Here is a 25,446-nt window from a genome sequence, read left to right as displayed (position 1 = left end):
AGTTGGTCCTGACTGAGGCAAGAAGGTTTTGATGTTATTTCTTCCCGAATAGAATGACAGAGGGGGTTCATGCAACTAGAGAAGCTGGAAAGAACAGTGTGAGATTGAAGCAACAGACAAAGGTTTGGAATCAAGAAACCTTCTCCATAAAGCATTGGTATTATTTTTTTTCTGTTAACATCTCCCTGACATCCATGCATTGTTGCTGATGAGCAGAACTGAAAGTCAAGGCTAGTTATGGCGCGGGAAAAAAACCCTCCAGATCTGCTCTTTCCTACTTATGCAGCCAGAAAGAGAAAAATGTTGCTGCAAGAGCAGAGATTTAAAAGTCTCTAGGAAACACATTAAGTAGAATATTTTGTACAGCGTTGCATCTAAAGCTTGTCTCCACAGGAAAGTGATTACGAAAAACTAGCATATCTGTGCAGGGATCAGTAACTACTTCAGATTCCCCCTTTTCCCATCCAGATAAGCACAAAGCAAATGAACTGTGTGGGGACTAGAGAAACTTTCCTTGGCTTAGTTCAGAAGCTGTCCAGAAGGGATTTTCCACCTTTCCCTCTAATCCCCAGCTTCTCTCAACCAGGTGGCCCTGGGACTCCGCTCCCCAGGCCTTGATAGCAGTGACAGAGCTCTGCAGTGTGTGCACCCCGTGCGGCGGCCCTACCACCAGCGGAAGTGGGCATAAGCCCGGTTGGCCTCTGCCATCTTGTGCAGCACATGCTTCTTCTTGATGATGGGTCCTTCGTTGTTGAAGGCCTGGATCAGCTCCTCGGAGAGCTTCTCAGGCATCAGCGTCCGGCGGTGCTTGTTCTCCCTGCACTCAGTGATTAACCACTTCATGGCCAAGAAGCGCTTCCGGTTGTCCTTCAAAGGCACTGGGACCTGGGACACATTTAAACCACAACAGTTACTGTACAGAGAGCGACAGCAGCCTGCACTGTTACCTTTGATCTTTTCTGCTACAGTGACCCAAGTCAGAGCTTTGGAGCTTCTACTCAAGTGCCATGATGTAGCAAAGAGGGTGGGACCGCTAGCGCTAGTACTGCGGATTCTTTTGCTGCTTTCCACTGATCTCTGACTCCTTAGGCAATGTTTGCTGCATATCTGTCTTAGTTCCACTGAAATCAGTTTTTCTCAAAGTTTTCACTATGTTTGGCATAAAAAGAAAAACAAAACTGATAACCCACCATTGTTTATACTTATTGCTGGGCAGTTCCAAGGACATTCCTGCTCCTCAGCTTCTTGTATTGCTCTGCCAGCAAGGAGACTGGGAAGAGACAGGCCCAGGGCAGCTGATCCAAACTGAATAAAGAGGTATTCCATACCATATGACATCATGCAAATATAAGGGAGCAGTTAGCTGGGCAGAGGCTGCTGCTTGGGGACTGGCTGGGCATTGGCTGTTGGGTAGTGAGCAATTGCTTTTGTGTATCCCTTGTTTTTGTCTATGTATATACATATATGCATATATGTATATGTATGTATGTATAAATACTGTTATTTTCTTTCACTTTTTTTTTCTTAGTAAATAGTCTTCATCTCAATCCACAAATTCCACTGCATTTTGTCCTAATTCCCTCCCCAATCTCACTGGGGTGGGAAGGGGGGAGGAGGGGGGGGTAAGTGAATCATTGTGTAGTACTTAGCTATCTGCTGGGTTAAATCACAACAACATCCTACTTCTTATCTAGTCAGAGAAACCGACTAATGCCTCTAAGGGAATCACAGAATGGCCAGGGTTGGAAGGGACCTCGAGGATCATGGAACTCCAACCCTCCTGCCACATGCAGGGACACCAACCTCTCCCTTTAATACTAGACCAGGCTGCCCAGGGTCCCATCCAATCTGGCCTTGAACACCGCCAGGGACAGGGCATCCACAATCTCTCTGGGCAGCTGTTCCAGCACCTCACCACTCTCATAGCAAAGAACTTCCCCCTGACATCCAACCTAAATCTTCCCTCCCTCCACTTAAAACCCATTTCCCCTTGTCCTGCTGTTATCTACCCTTTCAAAGAGTTGATTCCCTTCCTGTTTGTAGGCTCCCTTTAGGTACTGAAAGGCTGCAATGACGTCTTTTCTCCCGACTGAACAAGCCCAGCTCCCTCAGTCTGTCTTCAGAAATTACCATGCTCACAGGCTAGGGGTGTAATCCCGGATAGGTGTTGTTTTAATCCAGACTGCAAACTGCTTTTCTTCCTGGGGAAGAGGAATGGCTGAGCTGAAGGGGTAGCAACTAACACATTTGCTTCCCTAGCTAATTCTCCCCTGACCAGATGTGCTCAAGACCCCCTCATATCACCTGGTAGGTTTTGCCACCTCTTGTGATGTTGCTGAGTCCAATGATAGGCTGGCAGTTTTTCAGAGCCTGGTGGAAAATGACATAAGGGTTGCATTCAACTGTCTCCTTCTCATCATCTGGAGCTCTGTGGTACTTTTCCAGTTGCTTCCTCTTAATGTTCTCTAAAGTCTTGAGATAAAGTCAAGAAAGGAGATAGGCAGAGCAGATAGATTATCCCATGGAATTATACCACTTTTTCAAGAATTCCATATACAATTGAACCTACAGCTGGTTTTTTAGTCCTACAGGTAACAGGCCCATCAGGGATTCTCTTACTCAAATAATTTTACTTCACTTTCTTCCAGATTCTCAGTATCTTCCTTAGACATTGCATTTGAGGTGAGGAGGTCAAGTAGCATGACTTGGGACAGGTGCCGAGGGAGGGATGGGAAAAAGCAGAGACAGCAATATGGATCAGCAATAATGTGCGTGAAGCATCTTCTCCTCCAAAGCCTGGTGTTCAGGATCCCACAGCCTATGTAATTAGCAGTTTGGGCAACACATATCCCCATTTTAAGAGCTGGAACAACACCAACTAATACCAATTATTGTAGGTCAGAGCAGGGGTTGAAAATGTGTCATACAAGTGACACATTTGTGGGCCTTCATTGGAAAGCATACAGAATATAAGGCATTAAGAGTTAGAAGGAAGAAGCATGAGCACTCACCTGAGCCATGAGGCTTCTGGCCAGCACTTTATTTCCATCCTTCATCATCATATTGGTGAATTTACTGGGAACACAAAAGCAATCTGATTTAAATTCTCAGTTCATCACTTGCAAGATAAGTGTCCCCACCCTTGCGTTTTTCACATGCTTAAGTCTGGGCGCTGCTAGATCTGCTTAAACTATCTCTAATCACTATCAGTTAACAGACTGGCTTTGTGGGAAAAGATTAACTCAAAGAGATTGTGCTGTTACAGAAGGCAACATGCAGCACAGCAAGAAAAGGCCAAGAAGGATAGTCCAGCTCCCAAGTATCTGGCTCCATAGGACCTAGTTTAACAGAGATGGTGCTTCCTCTGACCTGATCATAGGGTCGCTGAAAACGGAGCTGGAGATACTAGGAGGAGCTGCTTTTATGGGACGAACAGCCTTAAGCTCTTGCTCTTCCTTTTCCTCTTCAGACAGCTCATTAAAAGGTTTCTGATACAATTCTTTGTTCACTTCTGGCTCTAGGAAGCTGGGGTTGTAGCGACTCCATCTCACCTGTGCCAACCTGCAAAGACCAAGAAGGAAGGTTGTAAATCAACACCTGGTATGTCTCAGATGGGAGCAGGATAGCCATGAGAACACATCTTGGAAATCCCTATTAAATCATAGAATCATAGAATCACAAGGTTGGAAACAACCTACAAGATCATCTAGTCCAACCGTCTCCTTATCACCATTGCCACCACCAGCACTAAACCACATCATGCAGCACGTCCTCCAGACGCCTCTTGAACACTGCCAGGGACAGCGACTCCACCATCTCTCTGGGCAGCCATTCCAGTGCCTGACCACTCTCTGAGAGAAAAAGTTCTTATGTCTAATCTAAACCTCCTCTGATACAACTTGTGGCCATTACCCCATGTCCTGCTCATTGCCTGGGAGAAGAGGCCAAATCCCTCTTCACCACAACCTCCCTTCAGGAGGTTGTAGAGTGCAATGAGGTCACCCCTGAACCTCCTCTGCTCCAGACTGAACAATCCCAGCTCCCTCAGCCGCTCCTCGTAAGACTTGTGCTCCAGACCCCTCACCAGTTTTGCTGTCCTTCTCTGGACACGCTCCAGGACAACATCTTTCCTGTAGTGAGGGGCCCAAAACTGAACACAGTACTCGAGGTGCAGCCTCACCAGTGCTGAGTACAGGGGATGCTCACCTCCCTGCTCCTGCTGGCTGCACCATTTCTAATGCAGGCCAGGATACCATTGGCCCTCTTGGCCACCTGGGGATACTGTCGGCTCATGTTCAGCCGAGCATCAACCAACACCCCCAGGTCCCTTTCCTTTTCACAGTCATCCAGCCACTCATCCCCAGTCCTACAACGCTGCATGGGGTAGTTGTGCCCAAAGTGCAGGACCCAACACTTGGCCTTGTTGAACCTCATCCCATTCACCTCAGCCCAGCGGTCCAGCCTGTCTAAATCCCTCTGAAGGGCCTCCCTGCCCTCAGGAAGATCGACACCACCTCCCAGCTTGGTGTCATCTGCAAATTTACTGACGGTACACTTAATCCCCTCATCTAGGTCATCAATAAAGATATTAAATAAGACGGGCCCCAGTACCGACCCCTGGGGGACACCAGTTGAAACGGGTCGCCAGCTGGAATTCACTCCATTCACCACAACCCGCTAGACACAGCCTTCTAGCCAGTTCCTTACCCATGGAAGTGTATATCAGTTCAGACCATGGGCAGCCAGTTCCCCCAGAAGAAGCCTATGAGGGATGTGTCAAAGGCTTTGCTGAAGTCTAGGAAGATGTATTATTGATGGATATTAAGATATTATAATCACAAAATAAACAAGAGAGTTAGGCGAAGTAGACTATGATAACAAAAGAGAATAAATGGAAGACTTATGCTGGGCCCACCCACAAAACACCAGAAGAGGCAATCTCCAGAAGAGATCCTTCTCCACTGGTAGCCAGCTCTTCAATAGGTCTAGGAGGGGTGCAGCCAGGCTCCACCCCTTCCGGTAGCACAGCTGAATTGCCTTCACCTGTGCTCCTACGGCTGCCTCATGGCTCGCCTCAGGTGATCAATCAGAGGTTCAGGCCGTGACTCAGCAGTTCCTATACACAAGACTACATCAACAGCCCTTCCCTCATCTACCAGACTGGTCACCCAATCACAGAAGGAGATGAGGTTGGTCAAGCATGACCTGCCTTTCACGAACCTGTGCTGGCTGGGCCTGATGCCCTGGACACAGTGCACATGCCGTGCAATCTCATCCAAGATGATTTGCTCCATAACCTTCCCTGGTAACGAGGTCAGGGTAACAGGCCTATAGTTCCCCAGATCCTCCTTATGGCCCTTCTTGAAGATGGGAGTCACATCAGCAAGCCTCCAATCCTCTGGGACCTCACCAGTTAACCAGGAGCATTGATAGATGGCTGAGAGGGGCTCGGCAATCACCCCTGCCAGCTCCCTCAGCACCTGAGGGTGTAGTCCATCCATCCAGTCCCATGGACTTGTGGCAGTCCAGACGGAGGAGGAGCTCTCTGACTGCCTCCACCGGAATTGCTGGGGGCATCTTCTAAGCAGCGTCCCAGACTTCCAGATCGGGGCATAAAAAGCCCAGAGGATAACTGATCTGGCTATTAAAGGCAGATGTAAAGAAGGAATTGAGAACCTCAGCCCTCTCCTTGTCCTCAGTGACCACATTCCCTGCTGCATCAAGTATAGGATGAGAATTATCTTTGGTTCTTCTTTCACAATTGGTATATTTATAAAAGGATTTTTTATTGTCTTTTACTGCAGAGGCCAACCTGAGCTCAAGTTGGGCTTTCGCGTTCCTAACCTCCTCCCTGCATACTTTAGCTACTTCTTTGTAATCTCCCCAAGTAGCCTGCCTCCACCTTCATCACTTATTCACTCGCAACAGCAGAGCTGTAGACACTAATGTACAAGGGCAACACTGCGGCTGCAAAACAATCCCTGCACCACAAACACAGCAAACTGAATAGGAGCCAAGCACTGCAGCTCAGGAAGCTGCATGCTGACAATCACTGAGCTGAACATTGGAACAAATCAGTGCAACAAAAGCAAAACGCAATGAACCTATCAGGTCAGCACTGCTCTGTACCTCACTCCCACTCCCACTGGAGAGAAAAGTGCTGAGGGCTCACAGGCGGCAGCTGCAACATGTTGGGGTCCAGATAGTTTGCATAAATACATCAGTGCTAGTGGACTGGGGGGAGGAAGGGGATGAAGAATATTAGAACAGAAAAGCAGTGCAGAGGTACCTATGCCCTGACACAGCTGCACAGTAATCACAGGATCATTAAGGCTGGAAAAAGACCACTAAGATCAGTAAGTCCAACCCCAACCCATCCCACCGTCATCCAAAATTAGTAACCATGTCCCTCAGTACAACATCTCAACGTTTCTTGAATGTTCTCGAACCCTCCAGGGATGGTGACTCCCCCACTCCCTGGGCAGCCCATTCCAGCACCTGAGCACTCCCTCACAGAAGTATTTCCTAATGTCCAACCTGAACCTGGCACAACGTGAGGCCGTTCCCTCCAGTCCTACCGCTGCTACACGGGAGAAGAGGCTGAATCCCACCTCACCACAACCTCCCTGCAGGCACTTGTACAGTGCGATAAGGTCACCTCTGAACCTCTTCCTCTTCACACTAAACGATCCCAGCTCCCTCAGCATCCCTCCACAGGATTTCTGTTTCAGACCCTTCTCAGGTCCTTCTCTGGATGCGCTCCAGGACCTCAATGTCTTTCTTGTAGTGAGGGGCCCAAAACTGAGAGCAGTACTCGAGATGCGGCCTCGTCAGTGCTGAGCACGTTGGGATGATCGCCTCCCTGCTGCTGCTGGCTGTGCTACTTCTGATACAAGCCACGAAGCAACCTGGGCACCCTGCTGGTCCGTGTTCAGCCGGCCGTCAGCTCCCACCCCGCAGCCCTCCTGCGGGCAGCCCCACGCCTCACACTGCTGATACCGATGTTACCGCAGTGTGCGTCGCTCCCTGCTCGGCCGCACTCACCGAGGCAGCCATGCCCGCAGACTCGGGCGCAGCCCCGCCGCCGTGGGCGCCGCCATCTTGTGGTGCGCGCAGAACCGGGGACGGAGGCGACCCGGCCGCGCCTGCAGGAAAGAGAAGAAAAAGAAACCGCTCCAAAAAGCCGCATTCAGCTCAAAAAGAACATGAACCCCGTGGCAGCGCGGGACGTTTCCTCCCGGTGCTGCGGGCGGCAGCGGGATTCGAACACCGGAAGTTCGGAGTTACCTCACGGCACCGAACCCCTCCTGACGCAGAAGCAAAACGACGGCGGCCCGGGGGGAAGCGCGCGCTCGGCTCTCGCGCAGGCGGGGCGGGGCGGGGCGGCATCATGGCGGAGGCGGAAGGGGAGAGCTTGGAGTCGTGGCTCAGTGAGTAGCGCGGGCTCGAGCCCCTCCAGCCCCTCTTTTCTCCACCCTCTCCCTCTCAGCCCCATCCTCGTCGCTTCTGGTGCCTTTACTCGGAGGCCGATTCCCGTCTTCCCCTGCTTTCGCCTCCCCCCCGCACGGGTCTGTCAGGCCGGTTCATCCCCGGGCAGAGCTGCGGAGGATCCCCTGTAAATTGCGCTCCTGCGCTGTACGGCCGTGTTTCCGTGCGGCCGGGCCGCGCTCTGTGTCCTGCACCGCTGGGGGGGGGTGGGGGAGGAGCTGTTATGCCCATTGGAAGGCTGCAGACTGCAGTATTTAAAAATCCGTTGTTAGGGAAAATGATTTTGTAACGACGTCGCGCTGTGACATTGTGGGGTCCCGCGTAGGTCGGTCGGTCGGTCGGTCGGTCGTACGGTCGGTCGGTCGGGGTTTGTGTTGCAGCTGTTCCCAGCGCAGGGACTGGCGCTGCTGGACGCGGCGCGCCGTCCTTTGCCGATGCCCGCAGTGACGGCGCCGGCTGGGAGCCGTGCAGGCAGCGGGGCTGCGACTGCCGCGGGATGGGGCGGTGGTTAGGCACAGTGGGCTTTAATGGTCTTTTCCAGTCTTAATGATCATGTGTTTCCCCTAAATGCTTCAGAATATAAAAGTTGTTGTGCTTCTTCGTTCTGTTAAGATCAAATAATTCTTGTTCCTTTTTGGTTCGTTTATATGAGATTTAATTCAATGCACGGTGTTATCGTTGCTGACAGCAGTTATCGGCTACAGGATGTTTTCAGCTCTCAGTTCTTGTTTTAGCTCAACCCCTTCTGTCCATTCGTTGTTCCACTCCTCTGAGCTCCCACAGTTTGTTAATATCTCTTTTTTTAATTGTAGCCAGTGAGACACTTGAAGAAATGCCCACATCTCTTCCCTTTAATCTTCCTCTGAGCAGAACTGACTCACCAAATTCAGTATGTGTATGGAAATATCTGTAATAGGAAGGATATTTTAGATTGTGCAGCCTGGAAGGCTCTTTGGCTGCTTTTTGTTTTTATTTTTAGTTGTGGAAGTTGAGAGAGAGGATAACATCCTGCTTGCATGGTCAGTGAAGCTCTGTCACTGGAGAACATGCTGAGGAGCAGCACTGCAAAGCAATTCCTCGCTGCCAGCACTGTTGCCTGCTTCTGTTTCAGTAACCCATGGTGTTAAACGCTTGAGCATTGATCTCTCATCTAAGATGAAACATTTATGTCTGGTCACTGCTACCATGATTTGTTCTGGTGTGATCGTACAGCTCCTCCCACAGTGAGGGAGCACAGATCACTTGTAAATAAATTACCAAAGCAGCCATGCAGATGAGGAGGGCAGGGTGCAGATGCTGCGCATTTGAGTGCTCTCACCGGGCCTTCTGAGGTTATTTTTTTTGTAACTATCGGTAGGATGTACTGTGTGTCACACTAAACTTGAGGGGCGTGTGCACCTGCTGTGCCCTTTTTACAAAGGCAAGGCAAAAGCTGCTTGGCAGCATGGCAGCTTCCCACTCACAGGAAGATGCCAGATGCAGTAAAAATGCTATTCAGCCTTCCAGCTGCCCTGTCTTTCTCATGGGGTGGAGGCACAGAGCCATGAAGTAACATCACCCTTGTGTTCTAGTGCTGCGCTTTGGTCTGCGATTATCTTGCATCTTCATCTTCTGTCTCATTTCAGGCAGCTGGGGTGAGTGAAGGTGATCCTTCCTGTTCTGTTCTTGCCTGCAGGCTCTTTCCTTGTGCTTAGTTGAAATAAAAGAGGATGTTAGAAAACAGCATTGGTTGTGTGAGCCCAGCTTTGACTTGAGTGCTGCCTGTTCTGCTTCTTCCTAAAAGAAACTTACTGTATCACATTCCTGTCAGGCAATGCAGGTATATAATAGATGCAGATGGATAACATATTCCAATTTTCTTTATTTCTTTTTCTTTTTTTCTTCTTGTATTGCCATGGGCCTAGGTTTTAAGTTTTCCACTAAAAATAGAGGATTTTAGATTATCTTTTCATTAATGTAACGCATCTTCATGTGTGGACATGCTGAAAAGGGTAAACAAAGAAAACTGGCTTGCCTGGGATGCTCTCAGCACTGAAGAGGCCACATCTCGAGTACTGCGCTCAGTTTTGGACACCTCGCTACAAGAAAGACATTGACCCAACCAAGAGCCATGCTTCTTTCATCTCGGCCTGCAGAGCAGCAGAACCACTTTAGAACACAATGCTATTTGATTTGCATGAAAATATTTCAACTTGTTGCGAGGCTCTGTATTCCTGATGCTTGCAGAGCGCTCTGCAGCTATGAGTGTAGTAATAAGGTTTAAGTGTCACGTGTTTCAAACACTTGCCTGTATTTTATCCTGTGCTCTATACTATTTGGCCAAGTAATGCATTCTCTTCTGTATCTATTTGCATTGTATTCAAATTTTGAGAAGTGCTTCTTAAACATCAGCCACTAGGTAGCCCAGTGCATTGTTTTTCTTACAGGGAAGAAAAATCTGTGTCTGGTAATCTCATCTGGAAAATCAGATTAATGTGGGAGTCTTGTCTGCTGTAAATTCATTGGTCTGTCAGAGCCAAGTAAAACTCATGGAGAAAATGCTTTCATAACAAAAAATGTGCTGATAGCCTCGGGTTTCTGCAGCCAGTGCGATATGAGGGATGCTGGTGTTTGAGGAAGGATCTGTCAGTAACATGTCTCACAGTGCAGCATCTCTCTGGGCATCCGGGGTTTAAATTGCCTATCAGTTGCAGGCTGTGATGTTCATTACTGCAAGAACAACTCAGTGAATAATAATAAATTTAAATTCATTGTTCCCAGGAGAAATGCTGAGGCATCTAACAGATCACTGATGCTCTAAAACAAGTGTCTGAGCTAAATGACTGATATTAAACATCTGATCTGCCAGCTCTTGCTGCTACAAAGCTCCCAGGAAATACAGAAACAATTTCCCATATAAAAAAATCTAAGAGTTTAGCCTCTAAAGAGTTTAATGTTATAACCAAATAACATTTTGGGCAGAGGGAAGTTTTATGAGCACAAATATTTTCTTTTGTACTCTCATTCACAATACGGAAATTGTGTGTTTCAAAGTATTTCATGTTTGGGATCTGTCTTTTTGGAAATCTGATTTTTGATGGTTGTTTGGGTGCCTCAGTTTGGATGTGTCGTTTCTCCTGAATGGAAGTAGCGTATGTGAACTTTCAGTCTTCATTTTATAGTTGGTAACAGATGTCAAAGGCTTTTCTCTAGAAAGTGCATGACCTTTTACGCTGTTTCTTTTTTCTTGAGCTGTAACATCTTCTCTTTCCCTTGCCAAAGATAAAGCGACAAACCCATCTAACAGGCAAGAAGACTGGGAATATATCATTGGATTCTGTGACCAGATCAACAAAGAGCTTGAAGGGTGAGTGTGCGTCCTCTTTAGACTTAGTAATTAAACATATGCAATTTAGAACATGTCATTTGATCATCGGAGTTTCATATTGGCCTTCCTATATATACTGATATTGCAAAGGAGATTGGAGTCAAAAGAAAAAAACGTGCTGCAAAGTTTGCATTTTCTTATGTGAAGGGCAGCGTGGTTTATGTGCAAACTGAGCACTAGGAAAAGCGAATCCCAAATCTGCCTTTTGTCAACTTCTGCTGCTACAGGGTTCTCATCCAGCCAAACTCGTTCCTAGTTTGCAGTCTGTAAAATGGGGTTATGACTCCTAGTGCTTCACATCATTGAAATCTGTACAGGACTTAACTGAGGAAACCTGGGTCACAGCATTCCTGTGAGCTAAGGAAGATGTTTTCTTCAGGAAAAAGGAAATTAATGCATTGAGTAATTATGTGGTTTCCTGGGTTTGGACACTACTTGGGTGTTGTTTGGCCCATCCCATGGAGGAATCAATCTGGAATTCGGACTACCAGTCCTACTTCCTTTTATGCATGCAAACAACCAGGCTTACAGAGATGCCCTGAAGATTTTTTTGTTAGCCTAAAAGTACTGGGTGACATTTATTTTAATCATATGAAAAGACTCGCATTTAAACAGCAGTATTTGTGAAAGCCTGAAAATCCCTTGCTGTGTTTGCCTGCTTTGTTTGTAATGAGCACTTGCCTTGTTTCAGGCCGCAGATAGCTGTAAGACTCCTGGCTCATAAGATCCAGTCGCCGCAGGAATGGGAGGCAGTCCAAGCCTTGACAGTAGGTATTCCTTGCCACCTCTCTCCAGTCCAGTTACACATCATTTGGCGTCTTCCATAGAGAGTATGAAAGGAGCACAGTGTGTGTTAGTGATGCCATCTGAGGCTAATTCTGGGGCTGGATTCCCTTCTCTGCTGGCAGGGAGCATGCTTGCCAAACTGAAGTGTCCATATTAGTCAGTAGCGACAGACAAGACTTTGTATGTTTCAGCTGCTTTCTTTTGTTATTCTCAGGTAAGACTTGTGTCTCTTGTTGTGAACTCTAATAGGGAGGTAATTGACTCATAAATACGTTGCTGGGAGTGGGAGAGTTGCTGCAGCCCTTGGTGTGTCACCTAAAGATTGGGGGTCCATGCCTGTAGGCCACTGATGGGGTCCTTCAGTTCCCCTATAAGCAGAACACGTGTGCTGTTACTGTAGAGTTTTTGTGTTTGCTTCAGCTCTTGTTTCTGTTCTTGAATGCAGGTGCTGGAAGCCTGTATGAAAAATTGTGGGAGAAGATTTCATAATGAAGTAGGAAAGTTTCGCTTTTTGAATGAATTAATAAAAGTTGTGTCTCCAAAGGTTAGTCCCTGTGCCTTGCTGCTGTGTTTAGTTGTTGTCTGGCCTTCATGAGCAACAGGCAACCTCCAGAATGTTTCTATCTGCCTCATTGCATTCACTAGTGTATATTCAACGAGGATTTGTTTGCTAATTTTTTTGTGTGCTCTTCTTATTGCTTTTCTCAGTAATCTGTGCTTATTTACTATTAATGTATAACTCTTGTACTGTTATGAAGGTCCTTGTGTTATATGAAGCATTGAGCAGTCAACTGCTTGGTGATTTTTCCTTGTTTTCTTTGTTTAATTTTATATTTCTAGGACAGGGAGGGATCACCCCAACATCAGTGATGCAGGAGTTAGAGCATGAGATTTGGCATCAACCTCAGAGTTGTAATCTCACTTTGCTGACAGTTTGTCATGCAGAGTTCCAAGGCAATCCTTCAGTATCCACGATTGGTTTAAAGTGGCAAAAGATAGATGGAGACACCCCAAGGCATAGTTAATGCAGTGAAGTATTGCAAAATTCTTTCCCAATGAAGACAGTGGGGAAGGTGCAGTATCTGCATTTGAAAATTTTTAAATAGCAAAATTTTGAAACTAACAATATCTGTTCTTTCTTTTATGAAGATCACAAATCACAAAGACTTTGTTCACTGTTACTTCAGAAAAATTAGAGAAACATTTTTTCATCCCAATACGGTGTCTTAGATCTTTGGTTTGCGTACTTCAGTGTGTATCACTGAACTCCCCCTGCTGTCTGTGTTTGGGCTTTCTCCTTAAAAAGAAACTAAGAATGTGGAGTGTCTTCATCTTTTTCTCACTCTTAGTATCTAGGAGATCGGATCTCAGAGAAAGTGAAGACGAAAGTCATTGAATTACTATATAGCTGGACAGTGGCACTACCAGAAGAATATAAAATCAAAGATGCCTACTACATGCTGAAGCGACAAGGTAGGAGATCAGCTGCTCATTCATGCATTCTTTCTAGCCTGTGCCTGTATGCAGGAGTGGCACAGTACATAAAAAATTCTGATGATATGAGCAGACAGAGGGGACGTGGAACAAGGGAAGAATTCCCTGAAACACTGAGAAAGCTACTCACTGACTTTGGGGAATGGCCTTTTATTTTTATTTAATTTTCACCTAGGTTAGTGAAACACCTTGCAGATGCTTTTGTTTGGATTCGTAGGGGTCTCCATGCTTTTCCTCCCACCTCTGTCCTGGAACTGCTCTTTAAATGATTTAAGGCCAGTTTGAAGAGAAATGAGATCATTTCTGTAGCTTTTTGTGTTCTTTTAACCATATTGCTTTACAATCGTGCCTTTAATCCAATAGAAATTTATTGTGTAGGCAAAGTGGAAGAAGCTTAATTGAGGAACACGTGGCATCAAAAAACAGATAAAATTGTTCTAGGGAAACTTCTGGGAGTAGAGCACAAATCTCAGTGTTGGCAAGGGGACAAGCAGAAAGCTTGGCTCTTCTACCACTCATGGTTCTAATGGTTAGGAGTCTGCTTATCACCCCAGCTTGCAATGCTGTCTGTGTTCCTGCTCAGCACAGCTCAATTATAGAAAAAAATGTAGTGCCCTCGAGTCTGTACAAAGCTAGGTTGTCTGGGACTTTGCAGAGTGGCTCAGCAGCTGATGTGAAAGAGGAAAAGACGAATAGCAGAGAACTATTGGTTATACTGGCTTAGAACAGTATGAAGATGGCAAAACAGTTGCTGGGGTTTTGGCCTTTATCAAAGAAAATGTTCTTTGTTTTTTTCTAGCTAGTGTGCTCACTGATTTTTGATGCTGTGTTGTGTGTTGGAGTTGTGCGGTAGCATCAATGTGGGCAGTTTGGCTGCTTGCTCACTTTGACAGCAGCCCGTGAATAAAAGGGTGCACTGCCTGGCCTGACTGCAGTGCAAATCATTGTGGGTTCCTCTTTGCTTTCAGGGATTGTAATGTTTGATCCTGTGATTCCTGTGGACAAAATCCTGATTCCTTCTCCACCACCTCGTCCCAAAAACCCTGTGTTTGATGATGAAGAGAAATCCAAGGTATAGGGAAGACTTGTGTTGTGACCACTAGCAAAAAGTAATTACTTAATGTATGTTTAGAATAAGGAAGAAAAGTACATTAATTCAGCTTTTATTTTGGGGGACGTGTTCTGTACTTTCAAAGAATTCATTGGTTTGAACACATCTGCTTTGTCTATCCATGCTAAGACCTGTCACAGTTATGTAGTAATTTGTTGTTAAAGTGCCATCCTGCTGTAATGCTAGCAGGCAAAGAATGTTTCACAAACAGGGCCAAAAATCATGTATAGGAGAAATAATTGTCTAATGTCAAGTCTCTTGAGATGTGGCAGCATGTATGTCCTCTTCAAAAGGAAGAATGTAGCAACTTGTGTAAAACAGCAAACCCTTATGTGACTCCTGCTGAAGTCACTGACTGTGAAGGCAGTGTGAACTGTGTATCTTTACTGTGAATTGTTCCCTTAATTTCTTCTTGCATCTTCCCTTTGCCAGTATTTGTTTCCCACATGTCCCCTTCTTATCTTACAGCTTCTAGCCAAACTACTGAAAAGCAAAAATCCGGACGATTTACAAGAGGCCAACAAGCTTATTAAATCCATGGTAAAAGAGGTAAGAAAGTCCTGTAGAATTGAACCCGGTTAGCGGTGTTCTTTGCAATTCTTAAAACGTTATTCGAAATTGTTGGAGAGCTTCAGCATTGTGTGAGTGGCAGATATTTGTTTTCTCGGGTTTCAGAAGCATTGTGTCCATTCCATAGATAACTGAATGAGACTGGCGATTAGCGACATCCAACCTCCTATTGTTTTCTTAAAAGCTCTAAGACTACTAACTTGCAGGTAGTCCAGGTCATTAGTGGCGTAAAAGGGTGCCATCTGATGTTTTACAGTGTTTAACAGCACTGTGTGAAACAAATGCTTAGGTAATTTTGCCCTTAGCTCACTGCTGCCTGGTGTTTGTAAAACAGAAAAGTCTGCAGTTGGTGCACCTGATGGGACAGGGCAAAAAGGTGCCAGAATTGAATGCAATGTTGAAATTAATTTATTTCTTGTCACTTTAGATGGCTTTTCACGTGAGAATTTGGTGGAAACACCACTGTACTACTTCTGGTTGATGAGGACTGAGTCATCTCTGGGCCTCATGGAAACAAATTCCTGTTTGCAGAGCTGTGATGCATCCACACAGGGCAATCATTACAAACATGGAGTCCAGGAAATGACTCGCTGTGATTCTGCCCCTCTCCACCCCGCAATCCCTCCACTCCCCCCCCCAAAAAAGTATAGCTTCTTGACTGAAGAGGATGTATAGATTACTGAAATGTTTCCGTTCAAGCTTCCCCTGTCTCTAGGGTAGGGTAGACTCTTCTAATAATTCAATTATTTTGTTCTGGTTTCTTTTGTTTGGGGCTTTTTAGTTCAACCTTGAACAGACATTACCTGATATGATCTACAGATAACACCTACTGTTGTACTGTGAACCTTACAGGAAAGCTTACTTTTCGTGTCTCTTTGCATCCTGAAGGATGAGGCTCGGATTCAGAAAGTGACAAAACGTATGCACACGTTGGAGGAAGTAAATAACAATGTGAAACTGCTGAACGAGATGTTGGTTCATTATAGCAAAGAGGACTCATCAGAGGCTGATAGAGAGCTCATGAAGGTGGGTCTGAGCTGCTGCTTCCCAGAAATACTGCAGTCAGTTCTTTGTTCTTTTTCAGATTTTGAATTTTTCAAAGAATTACGAACAGCGCTATAAAATGGAGAGCGGTAGCAAGGAACAAGAGCTCTTGTTGGAAACGACTTTGTAATGACCATGTTTTTAAAGACTTTTCACCAAAGGACTTGGTGCTTTGCAAGGATGGTGGATAATAGCTCTCTTGCATGTGGATGAAGTCGGGTACAGCTGTTCTCCAAAGATGCAGTGTAGCAGAATCAAGAAGCTGGAATTTCTGATTCTTGCTCCTATTATAGCACACTGCTGATAACAACTGTCCCTCACAGCGCTGTGGGTAGGTGGAACATGGCAGAAAATTTGTCTTTTCCTGTAGCTAGCATTACAAGATTGGGAGAACACCAAGAAGATGAAAATTAAAACAACTGGGATGTCCAGCACAGGGAGGCTGGTTTCTCTGTTCTGGCCTTTCCAGAGAATGCTGGGGAAGTCGTTCTGTGCTGACTGGTATTGCTGACAGTGCCTCCTGGTTGATGAGACCCTTTGTCATGATTTCTCTTCTCAGGAACTCTGTGAAAGGTGTGAAACCAAAAGACGGACATTATTCAAACTAGCCAGTGAGACGGAGGATAATGACAGCAGCTTGGGTAAAATAAGCTACACTTCTCCTTGAACTGCTGTTTAACTGCTGACCCTATGACTGTTCAAGGGTTGAGCAAGAGAACGGCTGCTCTAAAGATGCCTCTTCACTGTGGATGAGCTTTGCTTTGAGCAAGCAGATAAAGGGCAAGGGCTTGACAGAATTGGTGGGAGGCTGGGGAAGGATGGTAATATGGGATGGCTGCTGTTCTGGAAGGGGAAGAGAGTTATGTTGGTAACAAAACCTTGGAGTCATTTTCACTGTTACTGCGTACGTAATGTGTACAGACCTAGAAAGGTCAGGGTCTTGCTTAGAGAAGCATGGTACAGAACAGACAATAACAGAATTTGTAGCTAAACAATTGTGTTTTTTCTTGCTAATTATTTAGCTGATAACTGATTATTCTCAGCGGTAGTGGGAGCAAAGTGACCAAAGTCTTGATGGTTGTGTTTATCTGTCTTTCACGTAGGAGATATTCTGCAGGCCAGTGACAACTTATCACGTGTGATAAATTCCTATAAAAAAACAATAGAGGGGCAAGTGATCAATGGTGAAGTGGATCTCCAAGTGATCTCAGGAGTGGAAGGTGAGTTCCTGGGAAGCCAAATATTTAATTTCTAATCCTAAAATTTTAAGTATTTTAGACTGGATTTCCTTATGAATTCTGGTAAAGTAGGCTTGATGGTTCTTCTGGCCAACAGTTTCTGAACAGGAAAGGGGACGACAGTTCTGACGTGAACAACAATGCTGCGTTCTCCATTGCTTGTAATCAAATTCTTTGATAACATTGGTAGCAAACCTTTATCTGAATAGTTTTTGTGCCTGAAAGTTCTCATACATTTGTGTCTCCACTTTTGTCTTATCTCTTGATTGGCAATAAAAGAAGAACACAACTTTATGTAAAAGATGAGAGCAGAAGAGTGAGGGCCAGGTGGGGGTCCTGTCCTGGCTTTGCCAGCAGTACCTTTTATGAATTTAGGCCAGTTGCCTACTTTACATTTCGGTTTTGCCTTTGAAATCCCTGGATGCTTTGTTGTCGGTTGGGAGTCACTTTCTGTATAAAGAGCAGTAAAGGAAATGCATACTGCTGTCTAGTATCTTCCTGGGACAAGTCTGCTCCAAAATACGGAGAGAATTCTAGATCCAGGCTGTATATGTTACCCTCGATTCTGTCTTTCTGGTAGCCTTGATTTACTGTAATTCTGTAGGACCTCCCAAAGTCTTCTGTGAGCTCAGAAGATTTTGAGAGGATCATGAATGATGCTGCAAGAAACGCTGGGGAAAAAGCAGCGACTGGAGCAGATAGGTGTTGCTTTTCAGATGGAAATTTCCTAAGCATCTGGGTTGGTTTAAGTAAATGGTTAGATATGCACCCTGTGGGCTTTCTCCTCTGTAAAGCCATAAACCACGATTAAGTGCATATCCGTGTTACCTAAACCATCTCTCTGATCGTGTCTTCTGTACATGTTCTTTCTCTAAGCATTTTGCCTTCCCTCCTAGTTGTGCTTATCTGCTGTTTGCTACAGGGAGTAAGAACACCCTCATTGACCTTGCTGGACTGGATGTCACCAGCACCTCAACACCTCCAGTGGCACCCACCACCCTGACACCAGCCCCCACAGCAGCCCCAGTTCCAGCAGAAATCCCTGTTCTCCCACCTCCTCCACAGACATTTTCACAATTGCGGAGCAGTTCCTTGAGCCAAGTGGAAGCTGCACCCACTCAGCAGAGCAGCACAGCTAATTCTCTTTCCTTGCTGGATGAGGAGCTTCTGTGTTTAGGTAAGACACTAAGAGGCCTAGAAAAGGGCTATTCAATCCCTGCCTGACAAAGTCAACTTCTTTCCTCCAGCGTGAGTCTGAGGGTTGGCTAAAGAGAGCATGAAATGCCTTATATTTTGACCGCACCAGATTTCTTTTGCTCTTGATTCATCCAGTAGGTTACTTAGTGAGCCCTAGGTCTCACTTCTGGTGGAGTTTGAGAGGAAGGGTTGAGAGAATTTGGTGATTCAGGTGGTGCACATGGGAACAGTAATTTGTGCCATTCCCAAAACATTTATATTGGGATACATTTCCTTGCTGTGATTCTGGTCAGTCTTGCATGTTTTCAGGTCTATTATTTCTTAAGAAGTCCGGAGGATTTCTGAGACACTCAAGTCATCCTGAATGTAAGAACTAGTCTGTGAGTTAGTATTTAATTCTGATGAATTCATTTGAAGAGTAGGCTTCAAATGAAAATACATTGTGATTTCACTGCTGACTTTGTGGCTGTATAAAGAGAAAGGTGCCTTAGGGGGATTGTTGGAAGGAGGCTGCAGAATGCCTGCAAGTGAAGCCCAGATACGAATAGCAGGAGATGCTGTAAATCAGGATGGATTAGAGGAGCTGCATGCAGGGGATTGGCAACTGGTTCTGTTGGTCTCTTCATCAGCGTAGACTTGCAATCCATTTTGATCTTTCATCAGGCTTTTGGGCTGTGGTGGAGCTGAATCAATTTGTTTGGCACTGAAACAACTGCCATGGTATGCAGCCTCATTTTCTACTCATTACCTACTTGTTATTTTCCTTTCAGGCTTGAATGACCCAGCTCCTGCAGCAGGGAAGGAGGCATCAGAAAAAAACCAGTGGAGCATGTTTGAGGTAGCAAGGAGAGAGTTTCTCAGGGGAAGGAAGGGAGGGCTTGCCATTGTGGGAGGTCTCGTGACACATTTTGTCACCTTAGAGAAACATCACATGCAAGCAGAGGGGTAGCTGTTACTGAGGGGAAGTCTGGCTTAACCCCAAGATCTGGGTTAGCTGTGTCTGAGTGGAGTAGATATACCTGAACATGGCTTTCTCAGTTTCCAGTCTGTCCCCCATGGTGTTAGCACTTCCTTTGCTTAAATTACAGATCAGATGTAGTCCTGACATAGGCCACAGACTTTGCTGCTTGCTACCTTCCACCTATTTTTGCGGTAAATCTCTCTCCCTCTGTAACAATGCCACCTCTGCAGTAGTGGTAGCAGTGAGTTAGAGCATGTACTTATGCTCTCTTGCAGAATGAGCAGCTGGACCTGGATTTCTTCAATCCAAAGACGGTGACTGTTGATTGCAACCCTACAGGGAACCATCTTCTCCATCACACATTGCAGACCACATGTGGAACATCAGTGACACTGCCTTCTGCTTTCACAGCCTCTCAGACTGCTCCCAGCATGCCTGCACCAAACTCCATACCATTTGTGTTCTCTGCTGGGCTGGCTGCCCCTGTGGGGCCTTCCAAGACAATTCCAGCTGCTCCTGGGTACTTAAGCTCATCTGCATTGGGACAACTCCTTGAAGAATCCAAAGGGTAACTAAAAGTTCTGGACTTTGCTTTGTCTCAGCATTTAGGAAACCAAGTTTCTGTAGTGTCAGCTTCAGAGATAGACATTCAACTTCAGTTTGGTAGAAATGCGTGACTGGGACTTGTACGAACTAGTATGACAGTCTCAGCGTCAGCAGTGAAAGGCAGAAACTACCAATAGAGTACGACAGCTGTGCTGTTGTCAGATTTTAAGTGTGCAGTGTAAAGTTAAACTGGCTGCTATAGTACAAAGGCCTTTGGCCATCTTAGCCTAGCTCCTCTTTGCCAAGGTGGGACTCGTGCTTTTGTACTAAATTAGAAAGAGCTATGCATAATCCTACCAAAACCATATTTTTCTTGTAGCTCTGCTTCTTACATTAGACCTTGCTGGCTCCAGGCTCCTGCTTTGTCCTTGTGATTTGCTCTTATCTCTGGGTTTGTGCTAAAATGCCTGCTTCAATTTCAGCTTAATTTTTCCATGATTTTTCTGTCTTCCAGGACTGCCACGCAAGGCATGGCAACACCCTCAGTGTTACCTGGGGTTACTTTGCCAGCCTCTGTCACGTCTTCTGCGTTAATGGCACCTGCTGGGCTGCCAGTCACTGCTCCAGGAACACCCCCAATTCCTTTCCCAAACAGCTGCACTGCTGTCTCAGGGAGCTCTCTCTTCCATCCAGCATCATTCCAGCAGCAAGACAGTCCTATGAAAGCACCTGAAATTTCTTTGGCCAACATCCACGTTCCCTTGGAATCTATTAAACCTAGTAAGTACCTTCAGGTTTTTCACCATTCGCTGAACATTTTTTAAAAGCAAAGCTTCCTGACTGAGTTTATAAAGTGAAGAACAATGGTAAGACACCCAGCCAAATGTCAGATTGACAGTACTGCTGACGATTGTTTTCTGCAGCATAAACTGTTTTCCTATCCCCTTGCTCTGTGGCAGGCAGTGCCCTCCCGGTGACAGCCTATGACAAGAATGGCTTCCGCATCCTCTTGCACTTTGCCAAGGAGTGCCCACCAGGAAGGTCAGATGTGCTGGTTGTGGTAGTCTCAATGCTGAACACAGCACCCCTTCCTGTGAAGAACATTGTGCTGCAGGCTGCTGTACCTAAGGTAGGGGTGCACAGTTCAGACCCACAGCAGTATGAATCTGCATGTTCAGGGAGGTATGGGTATGAACTCAGGGAACTTAAGTTGCAACACACTAGTTCTGTCTTTCTGTAGTCTGTGCTCTGCCTGTTTCCAAAACATAGAAGTAGTTAAAAGCAGAAAACACTAAACAGGACATGTCAAGAACTGCGAGTAGTACACATTCTGTTGTTTTTTCTATCTAAAATCAATCCAACTGTATTTGATCATGTCATAGCTCAGATAGCGCATTGACAGGACTGTTATGTGGATAAGCCCATCCTTAAGGTGTTTGGGAATCAGAATTTCATGAAGACTTCTTAAATTGAAGAGTAAGTTCCATTCTTATCACTACTGCAGCTACATAATTTTGGATGGCTGATTTGTGTTTTGAAAAGTGTGGCCCAAATGGCTATAATCTGCCCATTGTCATCAAGTTGTTTGCGTTAAAACCTCTGCTGTAAGTGCACTCAGGTAAGAAGGGGTGCAGTTGGTGTTTTGACCCCAGTGCTTTTACTCTGACTTGTTGGTCTGCCTGGTCCTATTGTGTTCTGCAAGTGGACTGGCTCTTGCCTCCTCCTTCTCACACACTGATTGATTCTCTTCACCTTGGATGTCTGCTGTTGTCTCCACAGTCTCTGCATACATCTTCCATTGTCTCCAAAGGTAGGAGATACTCCATTTTTTTTGTTTGTTTGTTTGCAGTCCATGAAAGTGAAGTTGCAGCCACCCTCTGGCACAGAGCTGTCTCCATTCAATCCCATCCAGCCGCCTGCTGCCATCACCCAAATCATGCTTTTGGCAAATCCTACAAAGGTGAGAAGGATGGACTATAACAGAGCGGGCATTTATCTTGTCAGTTTTCAGGTTAATACGATGTAAGATGAATTCTTCGGGGAGTTTGGACCGAAACTATGAGCAAGCACTGCTCTTAATTCCTAGCTTGCCCTTCAGAAGCAATTACTACAGCAGCAGATCAGTGCTGTTTCAATTCAGGGCTTGAGAAGGGCTATACACAATCTCTTCCCCAACAGACTTTTTCAGGAAGGAAAAGTGTGAGAAAAAACACTGTACATTTTTTTCTTATCAAAGGAGCAAAAGTCTTATAGGGCTTAGCTTGAAAGGAGAACAATCAGAGTTGCTTCAGGAGCTTATCTTAAATCCCTTGTGCACTGGATGTGCCCTGCTGTGATGATGCTTAGCGTGATATAAAATTAACTGTTTCTCTAGAAAGAGTTCTGCTGTGTTGAGGCTCTATACAGCCTGACAGACTTGAAGAAACTGTGTGGTATCAGGTCCTGTCCCTTCCCTTTGGCATGTTATGAGATGTGCCTGTGACCAGTGAAACAATGTGGTTAATACTTCGCTTTCTGCTCATCATGCTAGGAGTGTGTGAATAGCTGTGGAAACCCTTCCTGCAATTAGTCATTTAGATAGCCCAGATGATGTGTAAACCTCAAAGTTGTATGCTGAAGTGGTTGAGAATTACAGCAAAAATGGCATTAAGGTATCAGCTGAAATTTATGATATTTAAAGAGGTGTTTGCAGGTTGTTGAAACTTTCACTTTTTGAAGCACATGGAGACCCCTCATTGAAAGATGGGTTCCATCTGCTGCTTACTGGGAATTTTACAGAGCAGAACCTTCTTTGTCTTCCTGCATGTGATGCATAGTTCAGTTTTGAAAATGCTGATCTATTCCAGCATCATTCTTCAGGGTCTTTGAAGAGCAGCTGAGCAATGGGTGCTAGCTGCATGTATAGCAAACTATTACTGCTGATCACTCGTGCTTTTTTCCTACTGTTTCATGCTAAGCAATAAAGCTTTTATATTTTTAAATATGTAAGGTAAATAACTCAGGTTACCTTGACCCTCTGCAGCATCACAGTGTTGTGATTTCTGTAGAGCTGTAGTGAAATTTTTTGTTCCTGAACAATTGGGGCTATTCTCATGTGTTGCTCTTGGGTTTTGTCTTTTTTGCAGGAGAAAGTGAGGCTAAGATACAGACTGACCTTCACACTGGGAGACCAGCTTGCCACAGAGGTTGGTGAAGTGGATCAGTTCCCTCCAGTGGAGCTGTGGGGGAATTTATGACCTTGGAACCTTGGACTTGAACCAGAGACTGTGACAGGACCCAGAAAGGATCCCACAGGACTGAAATGAATGTGGCGGGGGAGGGACGCACATGCTATTCACTGGTGATGTTAAGCTTTGTTTACATGTCCTGCCCACTCTGCTTGTAGCTTTAGTCCAGAACGTTGCACACCATGTTGAAGGGGTCCTGGGACATCTATGCCAAGTATGAACTGAAGGCAGCTGGTGACACGTAGTGCTGGTTGCTTTTATCTTGACCTCCAGGTGAATGGTTCTGTATTCCACTCTATTAAACTTGAAGTTACTGTTTTTTGAGGGGAGACCTGTCAACAGGAGACTTAAGTTAGCGTGTTCCTGTACTGCTGTCCAGAGCTACATACATGCTGGTAATGATGCTACCCTGAGCTTCCTCAGTGCAGAGCCCTTACATGTGTCCTCCCTTGGACTCTTACCTCCTCAGTGCCAGACTGGACCTGCTAAGCATGTTAAGCAATAATGCTGGCTCCATGAGGGAATGCTTTTTTTATTTTATTTTATTTTATTTTTTAAACACTGAAGTGGCACTTTGCTCCCTCCATCTGCTGCATTTCCAGTGGCCAGTGTAAGCAGACCCCAGCTCTTGTGTGGTGTGACACCGCTGTATCTTCAGTTAATATATTTATATGTGGGCTGCCTCCTTGTTGTATCCGTTTGGGGCAGCTCGGACTGTTTTGTATGCAAATGGCTGAACTGGTTATTTTTTTGCATTCATCGCATTCCGTAGTGTGGGGAAAAAAAGTGTGATGAGGTGGTAAAGCCAAGCAATGGAGCTGGAAAGTTGTTTTCAGCATTAATGGAGGGCAGCAGCTGGCATGCAGAAGTGTCTTTACAGCCACTAACCCAAGGATGGGGAGAGTGCCTCTCAGGTCCTCTCCTGCAGGCAGTGTTATGTAGTTCAGTACTAAGATTACTGTGAAATACAATGTGGAAATAATAGAGCTGTTGGATAGCTGAACAGAAACAAGCGGGGAATGGAAAGAAGACTGCTGTGGCGATGCATATGCCCTGTTTTAATAGTTCTCTATACTAAGTGGCTTAGTGCAATCATCTCTTGAAGAGGGAGAGTTTTACTGGACATCAGAACTCAGTGCTAGCAGGTGGTAGAGGAATTGACTAGAAACTAGGTTTAAGTGACTGAAAGTTGATTGCAGAAGCCCCTTCCTTCTCTCAAAGTTCAATCTCAAGCAGTGCCTCAAATAGCTTTGAGACACTGTTTTAGTGTTTGTTTTTAACAACCGCTGACAAAAGCACAGCTAGGATGGACCCTTGGTCAAAGTGCTGCTGGAATTAATACAGGCTCTAAAACCAGAACTCAAATACTGCTTGGAGTTAGTTATGTTGTCTTTTCTGTGATGAGAAATAAATACTAGAGATGGAGAAACTGTGGATTTAAAGGCCTGAAGGATCAAAGGTATCAGGCAATTGTGGAAACTCTGAGGGGGAGGAATCCAAAGCTTTGGCCAAGGACCTTGCTGTATGCTGCTCTGAAGCTCATGAGGACACATCCTTGTCAGCTCCCTGACAAGGAGGGCAGGCAAAAGGGAGTTGCCTCTTTTAGATTCCTACAGAAAGCAGCAATTTTAAACTGATGGACTGTGATGGAGAACAAGGAAAGAATTCTTTCTGCCTCAGAAATGTTCTTGCCACTTCAGGCACGGTAGGCATAGGGATGGTATTTAGGTTACTTAAGTCTGCCCAGGTGCTGTAAGCATACCCTGAGGAAGCAGACTTCACTGCTTTAGATGCCTGTACGTGAATCTCACTGTGACTCTGAGGAAGTCAGAAGAGCACAGGTGCTTTCTGCAGAACAGCGTTGTTCTCACTGTTACTGGCAGTGCACTGCTGTGCTGTAAAGCCAAATGCAAAGATGCCATAGTCTTGCTGCATGGAAAATGCATTGTTACAAGCTTTGGAAATTAAGCTATGAATGAGAGTTCCTTGTTAGTAGGTTGAGGTTCCTGCTTCACACCAAACAGCCATTACTGTAAATACATCTAAATACATTTGTTTTGCTGCATGTTAAATAAATTGGTTTCCCTACTTTTCTGTGGGGACAGCCCTTACTGATGGTTGATCATGGAGTGTAGAGCTGGTTCTGGAAACACTAAGGCTCAGTCCATCATCTGAAGCCTATCCAAACTAGAAAACAGCAACTTCTGCCTTTTTGGTTAAAAATGCCAGTGGCTTAAAAGATAGGTTTGGTTTCAGTTCTGGATAATTAGTGGCACAGCAACTGAAAACACAGGTGGAGGGAGGCCTGTCAGAAGGGGAAGATAGCCAGACCAAGTTGGATCAAGCAACCCTAGGAATCAGCTGCACAATTTTTAAAGTTCTTTTTTATGAAAGACAAGATCACATCACCAAACAAT

At 45.4% G+C, this 25,446-nt stretch overlaps 2 protein-coding genes across 3 annotated transcripts; one reads left to right on the top strand and one right to left on the bottom strand.

Moving 5' to 3' along the window:
- Positions 1–140: 140 nt before the first annotated feature.
- Positions 141–7,424, bottom strand: MRPS7 (mitochondrial ribosomal protein S7). The gene is made up of 6 exons (XM_052687905.1): positions 7,288–7,424; positions 7,045–7,145; positions 3,370–3,561; positions 3,012–3,075; positions 2,305–2,472; positions 141–885 (listed from the first exon to the last, which is right to left on the bottom strand). Exons 1-6 carry the CDS (start codon positions 7,390–7,392, stop codon positions 664–666), a joined length of 852 nt encoding a protein of 283 aa, XP_052543865.1. The 5' UTR covers positions 7,393–7,424; the 3' UTR covers positions 141–663.
- GGA3 (golgi associated, gamma adaptin ear containing, ARF binding protein 3) lies at positions 7,314–25,140 on the top strand. 2 transcript variants are annotated; one of them, XM_052687871.1, is made up of 17 exons: positions 7,314–7,430; positions 10,750–10,834; positions 11,547–11,622; positions 12,087–12,185; positions 12,991–13,114; positions 14,104–14,207; positions 14,715–14,795; positions 15,705–15,842; positions 16,420–16,501; positions 16,964–17,080; positions 18,021–18,275; positions 19,066–19,133; positions 19,532–19,824; positions 20,317–20,582; positions 20,762–20,931; positions 21,652–21,762; positions 22,928–25,140. In XM_052687871.1, the coding sequence occupies exons 1-17, from the start codon at positions 7,391–7,393 to the stop codon at positions 23,036–23,038; spliced, it is 2,220 nt and encodes a 739-aa protein (XP_052543831.1). In that variant the 5' UTR covers positions 7,314–7,390; the 3' UTR covers positions 23,039–25,140. The 2 variants fall into 2 exon arrangements, with proteins under 2 accessions (XP_052543831.1, XP_052543832.1); XM_052687872.1 differs by lacking the exon at positions 7,314–7,430 and adding an exon at positions 9,331–10,007.
- Positions 25,141–25,446: the final 306 nt, after the last annotated feature.

This window comes from Tympanuchus pallidicinctus, unplaced genomic scaffold, assembly GCF_026119805.1.
Source record: "Tympanuchus pallidicinctus isolate F22 unplaced genomic scaffold, pur_lepc_1.0 scaffold23, whole genome shotgun sequence".
In the NCBI taxonomy this organism is placed as follows: Eukaryota; Metazoa; Chordata; class Aves; order Galliformes; family Phasianidae; genus Tympanuchus; species Tympanuchus pallidicinctus.
This window is presented reverse-complemented; position numbering and strand designations above follow the sequence as displayed.